This window comes from Carcharhinus amblyrhynchos, chromosome 21 (assembly GCF_965287045.1).
Source record: "Carcharhinus amblyrhynchos chromosome 21, sCarAmb.v2.hapA, whole genome shotgun sequence".
NCBI lineage: Eukaryota > Metazoa > Chordata > Chondrichthyes > Carcharhiniformes > Carcharhinidae > Carcharhinus > Carcharhinus amblyrhynchos.
Window position 1 is genome coordinate 50,082,644 of NC_137344.1, and position 12,922 is coordinate 50,095,565.

Here is a 12,922-nt window from a genome sequence, read left to right on the forward strand (position 1 = left end):
CCCCCGACGGAACCCAAACTGAGTGTCAGTTATTGCTAAGTAAGTAACACCTGCAAGCGCTGTTGATGTCACATTCCATGATTTTACTGATGATTGAGAATAGACTGATGGGGTAGTAATTGGCCCGGTTAGAATTGTTCTGTTTCTTGTATACAGGATATATCTCGGCAATTTTACACTCTCTCAGGTAGATGCCAGTGTTGTAGTTACACTGGAACAGTTTGGATAAAAGTGCAACAAGTTCTGGAGCACAAGTCTTCAGTACTATAACTGGAATATTGTCAGGGCCCATTGCATTTGCAGCATCCAGCACTATCAGCTGTTTCTTGATATCATGTGGAGTGAATCAAATTAGCTGAAGACTGATATCTGTGATGCTGGGCACCTCCAGAGGAAGCCTAGGTGGATCATCCACTTGGCATTTCTGGCTGAAGATAGTTACAAATACATCAGCCTCATCTATTGGACTAAACATAGAAATCCCTATAGTGCAGAAGGAGGCCATTCCAGCCTGTACCGACTCTCTGACAGAGTATACAGAGGTCCTTTCCTCTGCTCTATCCCTGTAACCCCACACATTTACTGTTGCTAATCCCCCCGTAACCGCATTGAACTCAGGTTGATCCCCTGGCTCAGTGGTAACGGTAGATTGGGTATATGCTGGGCCATGAGGTCACAGATTGTGGTTGAGTACAATTCCACTGCTGTTGGTGGACCAGAGAGCTTCATGGATGCCTGGTACTGAGTTGCTGGATCTGCTCAAATCTACCTCATTGAGCACAGTGATAGTGCCACACAACACGACGGAGGGTATTCTCAATGTGAGGATAGTGCCAGGGGAAGTCATTGAGATGCTGGATGGGTTAAAAATTGTTAAAGATGTTGAGGGGGGGTGGGGGGGGATTCTCCCAAAAGTGGCACAGTGGGCCGTGAGATATCAGTGGAGGACTTCTTGCCACTGGGTGCCCAGGTTATCATGCATCTGCCAGCTGATTTCCAGAGTAACCAGCTCCGTGTTGGAAATTGGTGCAGAGCTGGTTACGGTATGGAAATCAGCATTTCAATCGCATCAGTGGGCCCGGGACTGGGGTCTCTGGGTCTCACTAACATCTCACACACACACAGACACACACCCCCACCTGCCCACCCCTGCCCCAACGCCAGGAGTGGTTCACTCTGGTGGGGTTTACAACAGCTCCCCACTAACAGGGAACATGTGGCTGACCCACTGGAGTGAAAGTTTGTTAATGCTCCCCCAGGAGGTCAGGGGTAAGTAGGGATGCCCAAGGGGCAAACTGGCAATGCCCAAGGAGCACCTTGGTATTGTGTACCAGGCAGTGCCAAGGGAATGGGTGCAAGGTCTATTGGAAGACAATCTGTGGGGAGGGGGGGTTCCAGCTGCCTCTCTGCCAGAGGATCAGTGGCAGAGGGAGGGAGGATTGGGGCTGGTTACCCAGGACGGGGGAGGGATGGCTTTGGGGTTGCTGGGTGCGGGGGGGGGGTCATCAGGGTTTGCCCGGAGAGGTTCAGGAAGCTAGCAATTGGGGGTGGGGGGGGGCTCTGCGAGAGCAACGATGGGGGGGTTGGGGGTCGTTGGGCTAGCCACTGATTAGGAGGCCGGTAGTATGTGGGGCTACAGCGCATGCGGCAATCTCGGCGCTGACAGATTGGTGCACGTGCAGTGCCCCGCTCAGCGCTATGCTGCCACCCTCTCCAGCGAGAATAGGTCCCGTCCCCTGATTTTCAGCGGAAATCCCATTAGGGTGTGCTTTATATGCTCTGTCTGAGGCCAGAACTCTCCATTCACCTGACGAAGGGACTAACCCGAAAGCTAGTGAGTTTACTATCAAATAAATCGGTTGGACTTAAACCTGGTGTTGTCAGACTTTTTACTGTGTTTACCCCAGTCCAATGCCGGCACATCCACATCATGGCTCTCTGTGATGCACAGAGATTCAATCTGAAAATCACACTGAAACAAACAGCAGGAGTTACTCCCATTTTCACATGATTTGGGGCCTTAGAATTCTTTGAGAGAATTTTGACTGTGCTTTTAGAAACATTGACTGTACTTTAAGTTGATAAGTCACAAGGGCTGTTAAGGGCTGTATCCAAGGATACTGAAGGTAGTAATTATGGAAATTGTAAAGATACTGGCCATAAACCCCCCCCAATCCTCCTTCAATACACGGCTGGTGACAGAATGTTAATAGAATCCAAGTTGGTGAGTGACACCAAACCCAAGACAGAGCTTTTCTTTCTGAAACCTATGGGCTTTGTTCAGCTCTCCTCACACCCAGTGTCCGAGCCTGTGCTCAAAGTACTGAATTAAAGAATGGGTTTTTCCTGTGGGTGTAAATACTCCGTGATGTTACACACTTCCTTGGTCTCCAGACGTGGCCATCAGTTTGCTAACATTTTGACCTAAATTTCCAGATGTTTATCACCGACTTTGCTGTGAGGCAGTGTTACAGTGACATTAAACAGAAGCACATTTCATACAGATACATTCTGTTTGAGTGTTAACTCTCAGTACTGTTCCTACAGCTGGAGTCAATGGGGGAAAAGACTAAACATAGTACCTCTGCTGTAGATATTGCCACCTGCTTCACCAAGATCAAACAGACTTGGACAGAGCTGAACTGGCCAGAACCTGAGGAAGCTTTTGTCATCATGGTCAAGTTAACTGAGGTGAGAACGAGTCATTCTGAAACTGACAATAAAGCTCATCAAGTTTAAGTTTATTTATTAGTGTCACAAGTAGGCTTACATTAACACTGTAATGAAGTTACACACACATTATTCTCATTGTTGGGTTTTCCAATACAAAGTTTCCTCTGTTAATCCCTCTATCCATTAGAAAGATCTTACTGTTGATACTCTGAGACCCCCAAACCTCAGACCCCAGTTATTCCTCATGTTAACTTTTAGAATAGTTTGTGTGTTCTGCAATATCCTTCCCGGGGTCTACAGTCTCACTGGTTATGCTCGTGACGTTCCCATCCAATAGACATGCAGGATCCCAAATTTAACCAGTACCCAGTGTCAGGGTTATCGCAGAGGACCAGGTGAGGTGGGAGGACAGCTAAAGAGTGTAAAATGATAAGCAAGTTGTTATGTTAGATCATACCTGCATATTTTCTTTTGCCTTTCTACCCTAGAGACTTTCCAGCTGACTAAGTTGAGTATCCCAGTGTCAGAAGTGAGCACAGACAAGACACTGATAATGTAAAAATCGGGGCTTGGAGTTTGGTTTAAGAATTGTACACTCAGTCTGTACACTATACAGTCTGCATTGTACCACATCTATGGGTGTAACAGCAGTTGGACGTATGTCATATATTATCATTGCCAATAACAGTGATGTGAAGGGGCTGACAATCCACACAGTTCGAGTTTACCCCCTGCTGCCAGAATGGCTGAAAGCTGGAGTATCATAGAACCCTACAGTGCAGAAAGAGACCCTTCGGCCCATCAAGTCTGTACCGAACACAATCCCACCCAGGCCCTACCCCCATATCCCTACATATTATACCCACTAATCCCCTCTAACCTACGCATCCCTATACACTTAGGGGCAATTTTTTATCATGGCCAATCAACCTAACCTGCACATCTTTGGACTGTGGGAGGAAACCGGGGCACCCGGAGGAAACCCACGCAGACACGAGGAGAATGTGCAAACTCCACACAGACAGTGACCCGAGCCAGGAATTGAACCCAGGACCCTGGCGCTGTGAAGCAGCAGTGCTAACCCACTGTGCTACCGTGCCACCCCAACTGCTAAACACGCTGGGTCTTGTTCTCTCAATCAATATTCTGTATTGTCTCCTGGAGGCAAAGGCTCCACCCACCCCAACCGGTCTGGCAATACTGTGGAGAGGGAAACGGAGTTACAGCTGGACTGTTACTAGCCCTCTGAGGGCAAGAAGGGGGAGAGGCCATAAAATTGAGCAATTAATAGCCATTGAAGGGCCTCCACTCATCACCATTAAGCGATGGGAGGTCAACATTATATCAGGTAAAACAATGGCCTCCTCTCTGATCTCTGTGCCCCTCAAAGGCCCTTCCCTTCCACCATTTCTCTAATGATCCTAGCCCCCATACCCCTCACTGGGGCCTGCCCCTACATTACCCCGGCTCCAATGCTACATTCCCCCTTTGAAATCTTCCCGCAGTCCCAGCACTGGTGAATCTTCAAGAACAAGAGAGCTTCCCAGTCATTTAATTGGCCAGCAACTCTCAAAGACGGGACCCCCTCCCCAATGGGGACAAACGGCTCCTATCAAGCCTGCTGAGTGCTGAGCTGGCCAAGCAGAGGCAGGCAGGCTCGCTCCCAGCTTTTCCAGGGGGTAGGCGAGGGAGTGTCGGAGTGTCAGCTCAACATTTCAGGTCCGTGCTCATCATTTAACAGGTTTTGAGCGAGTGAATGGGGGAGGGCAGAAAGAAGACAAAAGGAAAGGTTGAGTGAAGGAGAGGTTAGATTAAATGGCAAAAGGTTCCATGGTGCAAAGTCAAAGGGAGTTAGGAGTGGGACAAATAAAGAAACAAAGGTGCCCAGAGGGGGGCGTGAATGGCAGGAATGTGGGTGTAGTGGGAGGGTAGGGGTTGTAATTTAAAGGGATCTGGTGCATCCTTAGCTGTGCTATGTCTGGTGAAAGCAGAGATACTGAGCACCTCCAAATTCCCAAAGGGTCCAGTTTGAGGTTGCTGAAGGGTTAAAACATCCAAGAAACTTTGTATTATCGACTTTATTACAAAGGGAGGGGTGAGGGAGCCACAAATTTATTTTCTAGGGGGCACTTGGTATTTGCTAATAGTCACCACCCCAGATCTCATTTCCACCAAAGTACATGCCTTCCTGATAGTGAGCTGGGCCGGATACATCTCTAATGCCATTTGGAATAAGTAGTTTAGGGTCAGTAGCCGGAAGGTTATATAATCGGTGCTTACACCAAGTCGCATTCCCTGCCAAACTGTTCCCCATGAATTCTGAAGCCACAAAATTTGAACAAATCCGAGAGGGGGAAAAATTTGATAAAAATAAAAACACAGTGATTGACGTGGCAGCGATGAGGTCGAACTTAGTTACTCTCTCTCTCCTGGGTCATCACTCAGTATAGGGTGGATGCTTCAACTTCTAGATAGTTAAATGTCTTTAAACATACTGAGTATCAGTGAAAGAAAGTGAGAATTCACCAGTTTGTGGAGCTCATCTGATCAGTGAAACTGTCACCCTGATAAAGGAAGCTGTGTCTGTTCTGTTTGACGAGCCGGTATCTGTAGAGTCAAACTTCTGGATGCTTTATGTTCCAGGATATGGGCAAGATTGCATTAATGTACTGTCGACTAATCGAAGAGAGGGCCGAAGAACTGTCATTCAAGGACGTTGGAGTAAACTCAAGTGATGTGAGTGTTGACTGTAACTCATCTGGATCTCACCTGGTTAAACATGTCATTAGAGAATGCAAAACATTTCCATCTCCTTAAGACATCTTGCTGACATTAGTAGACACTAATGTTGAGGACTAGATCGAAAACTCCAAGGTATATTGCAAAGTTAGACTAGACCCCAACTTTTTAGATTTTGGCATTGGGGTGAGTATTAGGTGTTTCGTTCCAGATATGATTCGATTCACCCATTCGGAATGTTATATTAAAACAAAAATTATTTAACAACACTGTTAAAACATAACAAAAAAAATTAGCTTAATTTTTAAGAATTGAAATACTTAAACATGACAAGGTTGTCATACTTAAACATGAAAGCTATCTGTATAGTTCCAATGTAAGCAATAACCCCACAGACATAAATCCCTCTTCAGACTAAGTTAACACAAAAAAAACTTACAGGCTCATATGGTTGCTGAATGCCCAGTCTTATAACTCCTCTGGACAGATAACAAAGAACAAAAACAGCCCAGGAAACAGGCCCTTCGGCCCAACGAGCCCGCGCCGCCATTTTAACATTACCAGTCTCCCCCCTCCACCCATGACCCTTATCTATTGTTTTATGGCCATCCACATTGAGGGAAACTAATTTTAGGGACAACTTATTACTTCCAATCAGCCTAATAGCACATCTTTGGAGTGTAGGAGGAAACCGGAGCACGCGGAGAAAACCCACGCAAGCACGGGGAGAATGTGCAAAACTCCCACAGACACCGACCCAAATCCATGTGTCTGCACAGCAATCAGTGATAGTCACTGAGCTGTCGTGTTGCCCAGCATCTGGTCCAGTTTAAGCGTACACTAACGACATGAAGCACTAGGCCAATCTCGAAACATTCAAGAGCAGCCCAAGTAAGACCCATCGCGTGTATGCCCTTCGTTGGACAACAAGGCGGACCGACTTAAAACCTGTGAATTAAAAGAGAAAAACATTATTATCAAACCATATCATTACCAGGGACCCCCCCTCTGCTAATGAACCTGATTTAAAACAATCTCCTATATCCTCCCATCTCCAACCCACTCATGTGCCTGTCTAAGTTACTCTTAAACAACTCCAGCGTGCCTGCCTCCACCACCTTACTTGGCAGAGCATTCCATACCCCCACTACCCTCTGTGTGAAAAACCTCCCTCTAATATCTGTGTTATACCTCTCCCCCCTCACCTTAAGCCCATGGCACCTCGTACTGTGTGTCCCTAACATAGGAAATAGCTTACTTCTGTTTACTCTATCTATACCCTTCATAATCTTATATACCTCTATTAGATTCCCCCTCAGTTGCCATCTTTCAAGGGAAAACAGCTTCAATTTGCTCAATCTTTCGTCATAACCCAGTCCTTCCATACCAGGCAACATCCTGGTAAACCTCCTCTGCACTCTACTCCCATTCAGCAGCCTCCAGAGAAAGGGACTTATTTCCTGACAGATTTCAGTCTCAAATTCATAGAGAGAAAGAGACACAGAGAAAGCAACCTCTCTCTATGTTTTCCCAAGCAGCAACTGACTTGATTTCTCTGTGCATGCCTAGTCCTGCCCAGTCACAAGATTTTTCTTGCTAATCGAGCTAATCAAGCCCTACTCTGAAAAACCCCAGGGGAAAACACCAAAATAATAAAACAGCATGAGCCTGGATTAAAACAAACATTTCAGCAATTGGAACCAATTATGCTGCTGAAGTGACAACGAGGTTGGCTGGTTACAGACAAAGCAGCACCAATAAATAGTACTGACTGCTAAAAAAAAACCTGCACAAGGAACATGACACAAACCTGTTTCTTAAAGGCACAGTATTGTCACACTAATCTGGACTTTATTGAGGATTCCCACAAATAGAAGAACACTAATGAACAGTCCCAGTAGTTTGTGATAGTGGCAAATCATTCAAAACAATAAGTATTCTCAGATCTGGAGATGACTGCCAAGATTGACTCTTATTCCCCATTTTCCTACCCGCCCGTGAGCTTGCTGTGGGCTTTCTCCTTGTGATGATGTAATATTGGGAGGGCCAGGATATTATCTCAGTGATGAGGAAGCAGCAAGTTATGTCCATCAAGTCAGCTTGGTGCGTGACACAGGAAAACCAGCTCTGGAATTCCTAGCCTCACTCAGTTCTTGCTGGATGGGTTGGGTAATATCCATCAAAATGGCTCATCTTTGTTCCTCTCAGTCTTGGTAGGTCTTGGTAGTTCTCAGTTGAAGTTACAAATGGTAACAGAGGCTAAAGAAATCTATCCAGTGACACGTATCCACCATTCTCTCATTTCTAGTCAGTAAATGGAGTGAGGTCGCTACAACTGTGCGTCGTTCTCAATAACATGAGGCAACTGCGGCAGGTTATTTCCAAACTGCCAGTAGACCTAGACTGGCAAGGCCTGAAGGAAGACACAGCCAACATGATTTCGGTGGACCAGATCCAGAATACTCTGCTCACCCAACTGGAGACAATCAACACCTCCATTAACAGGAAGATCGAGGGTGTGATCCAAACCCTTGCACAAAAGGTACAGAAAACACTTCACGGTAACCCAAACATTCACATTAGAGGGAAATAGAACATTCCTGCGCAGTCCAGGCCCTTCGGCCCTCACTGACCAGTGGAACCAATCTAATGACCCTCTAACCTAAACTATTCCAATGTTATCCATATGCCTATCCACTGACCATTCGAACGCCCTTAAAGTTGGCGAGTCCACAACTGCTGCAGGCAGGGCATTCCACGCCCTTACTACCCTCTGAGTAAAGAACCTACCTCTGACATCCGTCCTATAATTACCACCCCTTAATTTAAAGCTATGTCCCCTCGTGTTAGCCATCACCATCCGAGGTAAAAGGCTCTCACTGTCCACCCTATCTAACCCTCTGATCATCTTGTATGCCTCAATTAGGTCACCTCTTAACCTTCTTCTCTCCAATGAAAATAACCTCAAGTGCCTCAGCTTTTCCTCATAAGACCTTCCCACCATACCAGGCAACATCCTGGTAAACCTCCTCTGCACCCTTTCCAATGCCTCCACATCTTTCTTATAATGCGGCGACCAGAACTGTACGCAATACTCCAATTGCGGCCGCACCAGAGTTTTGTACAGTTGTAACATGAATAGATTCCTACAGTGCAGAAGGAGGCCACTCAGCTCATCAAATATACACTGACTGTCTGACAGTGCATCTTACCCAGGCTCACACCCCCCACCCTATCTCCGTAGCCCCACGCATTTACCCCTAACCTGCACATCGTTGGAATGTGGGAGGAAACCAGAGCCCTTGGAGGAGACCCACATAGATATGGGGAGAATGTGCAAACTCCACGCACTGTCACCCAAGGCTGGAATTGAAGCCGGCTCCCTGGCGCTGTGAGGCAGCAGTGCTAACCACTGTGCCATCGTTACTGCCTAAATTGGGGGGGTGGGGGGTGTGGGGTATCTGCTTCTCCATTCAATGAGTGAGGCCCCCAGCTGTTAGTGCCACCTATTCTAATCCTGTTTCAAATCCCGGGACAGGGCATATCTGCATATTTGGGGAATTCAGGTTAGCAGTGCTCAGTCCTATTTGTCAACAGGAAGGAGATGTCTCACACGTGGCAGAACCCCTATGGGCACTAAAAGCCAGTCCCAGACCAAAAGAAGGTGGCTCCGGGGAGTAGTATGATCCAGTGGGAGCTGGAATTGCAGTGGAGTAAGGTAACTGATTTCCCCCAGGATCAATTAACTGGCAATATCTGAGTTTTCATGTCAGCCCTCTGGAGACATGAGATCACGTGAAGCCCTTTCAAACTTACAAAATAAGAGCAGAAATAGGCCACTTGGCCCCTCAAGCCCGCTCCCAGTCCATAAGATCAAGACTGATCCGTTTATTTTTAGAATTCCACATTCCCACCTATCCCAATAACCTTTGAACTTTTGATTCCCTTGCCCTACAGGAATCTATCTAGCTCTGCCTTAAAAAATATTTAGTGACCCCGCCTTCACTGCCTTCTGAGGCAGAGGAGAATAGAACATTCCAGCGCAGTACAGGCCCTTCGGCCCTCGATGTTGCGCCGACCAGTGGAACCAATCTAATGACCCTCTAACCTAAACTATTCCAATGTTATCCATATGCCTATCCACTGACCATTTGGACGCCCTTAAAGTTGGCGAGTCCACAACTGCTGCAGGCAGGGCATTCCACACCCTTACTACCCTCTGAGTAAAGAACCTACCTCTGACATCCATCCTATAATTACCACCCCTTAATTTAAAGCTATGTCCCCTTGTGTTAGCCATCACCATCCGAGGAAAAAGGCTCTCACTGTCCACCCTATCCAATCCTTTGATCATCCTGTATGCCTCAATCAGGTCACCTCGTAACCTTCTTCTCTCCAATGAAAATAACCTCAAGTCCCTCAGCCTTTCCTCAGGGCCGAACCTAGGCAAACCTACTTATTGTAGGAGGCCGGTGGGTAGTACATCTTTTTATTCATTTTGTAGGGCAAAAATGTCGCTGGCTGGGCCAGCATTTATTGCCCATCCCTTATTGTCCTCCATTTCCAAGGACGTTTTAGGGTCAACCACATTACTGTGGATTTGAGTCACAAGTAGTCCAGGCCAGATAAGGATTCCCTAAAGGACGTTCAGGAACCAGATGGGTTTTCTGACGGTTGACAATGATTTCATGGTCATCAGATTTTTAATTCCAGATTTTTAAAATTGAATTCAAAGTTCACCATCTGCCATGGTGGGATTACAAACCCTGGTCTCCAGATCTTAGAACATTACAGCGCAGAACAGGCCCTTCGGCCCACGATGTTGCGCCGACCAGCTTTTCAAAAAAAAACACTAACCCACTAATCTAAACCAATCCCATTTCGTCCATAAACCTATCCACAGATCTCTTAAACGCCCCCAAACTAGGCGCATTTACAGCTGCAGCTGGCAGGGCATTCCAATCCCTCACCACCCTCTGGGTAAAGAACCTGCCCCTGACATCCATCCTATAACTACCCCCCCTTAATTTAAAGCCGTGCCCCCTCGTGCTAGCTTTCTCCATCCTAGGAAAAAGGCTATCACTATCTACCCTGTCTAAACCTCTAATCATCTTATATGTTTCAATAAGGTCCCCTCTTAGCCGCCTTCTTTCCAGCGAAAACAACCCCAGTCTTGCCCTGAGTCTCCGAATTACTGGTCCAGTGATAATACCATTGTGCCACCGCCTCACCCTAACCCATGCCAAACCTCCACACCACCCCATACCTCATCCACCAATTGGAAAACAACAAACGGGTCTGGGATTCGGGTACAATCTGGTTATGCCGTTTATTTGAGTCCCTTGCACCTTGTCCAGACTGAAATTTTGGTCTCCTGATTGTTAATTAGTGACCCACTTAGGATTAAGTAATTACTATTAAGATACATAAGTGGTTCCCCAGCCATACACAATATATTGCTGGGATTCCCCCACCCTCCCAGCTGTCCGGGTTGTCCCCTTTTAGCCGGCTCATTGCAATGCTTCCTGCCAAGACATGCTGGGAAAATCCCAGCGATATATTTTGTGTGGCTGGAGAATCAGTTATAGTTAGATGTCAAGCTTAAAACAATAGATTCAGCTGATGCAGTGTGAATGTTTGAGATGCCATCATGGATGGAGATATCGGGGCAGTAGTTCAGTAAGCCGTTAATTGTCACCAGTGAGCTGTTCCTCGTACAGCATGTGGCTGCATCCTCTTCATCGATGACTAGAGTCTGAGTTCATTGGGAACAGTCATTGAATGAGTGTGTATGCATCATCGTGGAAAAGTAAAGATCCTTTTTCATTTAATTTGTTCTCAGAGCCCAGACAAGGTGATCTCTTGATGAGCAATGGTTGTATAACTGTGCAGCTTCAGGAGAGCAATGAAGAGTTAGTGATGGTGTGGTGCTAAATATAGGCTCGGCCATATAAATTAGAGGTGATTGTTTCCCTTCTGTGAAGGTCATTACTGAACCAGTTAGGTTTTTATAGCAGTCCAGAAGCTATCGTGACTGCTCTCTGATTTGTTCTCTCGTGAGTCTAGTTACACAATAAATGTCGAGCTCCCAAGTAAGATCAACGTCCCCACCAATGGTCATTCAGCACTTAGTTTTCCTAGCACAAAGTTTTCTGATGATGGTTTAGGGGAATAAATTGAGATTTCATCAGGGACCGTGATGACTGAAGAGATTTCCTTTATTATTTGAACTGAGATCTCTTCGCCCCTGCAGTTCAACTACAGGTTTTAGTGAGAAGCTGAAGGAAATTAGCAGAGAAATGGTTTGGGGGAAATTGATAGGATTGGAGGTGGATAAATCTACAGGTTCTGATAATCTTCATCCCAGAGTACTAAAGGAAGTGGCCCTGGAAATAGTAGATCCATCATGGTTATTTTCCAAAATTCTCTGTACTCTGGACTGGTTCCTACAGATTGGAGGGTAGCTAATTCGAAAAGGGAGGTAGAGAGAAAACAGGGAACGGTAGATCAGTGAGACTAATGTCGGGAATGTTCACATTATGTATTATCCGGAAGAGGGAAGTGAAGGTATTATCTTCAAATGTGCAGATGATATAAAGTTGGGTGGGAGGGTGAGCTGTGAGGAGGATGCAGAGATGCTTCAGTGTGATTTGACAAGCTGGGTGGTCAGTGGGTTAGGAAGTTCAGGATCCAGTTGCAGAGGGAGGAGAATAGGCAACAATGCTGCCTCCATGATCATCCTCAACACCGGTGTCCCACAAGGCTGTGTTCTCAGCCCCCTACTATACTCCTTATACACCTATGACTGTGCGGCCAAATTCCCCTCCAACTCGATTTTCAAGTTTGCTGACAATACCATCATAGTGGGTTGGATCTCAGGAATGAGATAGAGAATCTGGTGAACTGGTGCGGCAACAATAATCTCTCCCTCAATGTCACCAAAACAAAGGAAATTGTTACTGACTTCAGAAAGCATAGAGAAGAACATGCTCCTGTCTACATCAACGGAGCCAAAGTAGAAAGGGTCGATAGCTTCAAGTTTTTAGGTATCCAGATCACCAACAACCTGTTCTGGTCCCTCCATGCTGACACTATAATGAAGAAAGCCCACCAACACCTTTACTTTCTCAGAAGACTAAGGAAATTATACCTGTCAACTATGACTCTCACTAATTTTTACAGGTGCACCATAGAAAGCATTCTTTCGGGTGGTATCACAGCTTGGTATGGGCTCCTGCTCTGCCCAATACTGCAAAGAACTACAAAAGGTTGTGAATGTAGTCCAATCATCACATAGACCAGCCTCCCGTCCATTGACTCTGTCTACACTTCCCACTGCTTTGGAAAAGCAGCCAACATAATTCAGGACCCCACACACCCCAGCCATTCTCTCTCCCACCTCCTTCTGTCGGGAAAAAGATACAGGTCTAAGGTCACCGTACCAACAAACTCAAGAATAATTTCTTCCCTGCCATCAGGCTTTTGAATGGACTTACCTTGCATTAAGTTG

The 12,922-nt window shown here is 46.2% G+C and overlaps 1 protein-coding gene across 3 annotated transcripts in view; it reads left to right on the forward strand.

Annotated features, from left to right (window-relative positions):
• Positions 1-12,922, forward strand: part of unc13d (unc-13 homolog D (C. elegans)) — a 161,131-nt gene that overhangs the window by 115,090 nt on the left and 33,119 nt on the right. For all 3 annotated transcript variants that reach the window (XM_080209138.1, XM_080209139.1, XM_080209140.1), the window contains 3 exons: positions 2,548-2,691; positions 5,317-5,409; positions 7,721-7,954. In XM_080209138.1, the coding sequence (XP_080065264.1) occupies positions 2,548-2,691; positions 5,317-5,409; positions 7,721-7,954 (471 nt within the window). The remainder of the gene's footprint in view (positions 1-2,547; positions 2,692-5,316; positions 5,410-7,720; positions 7,955-12,922) is intronic.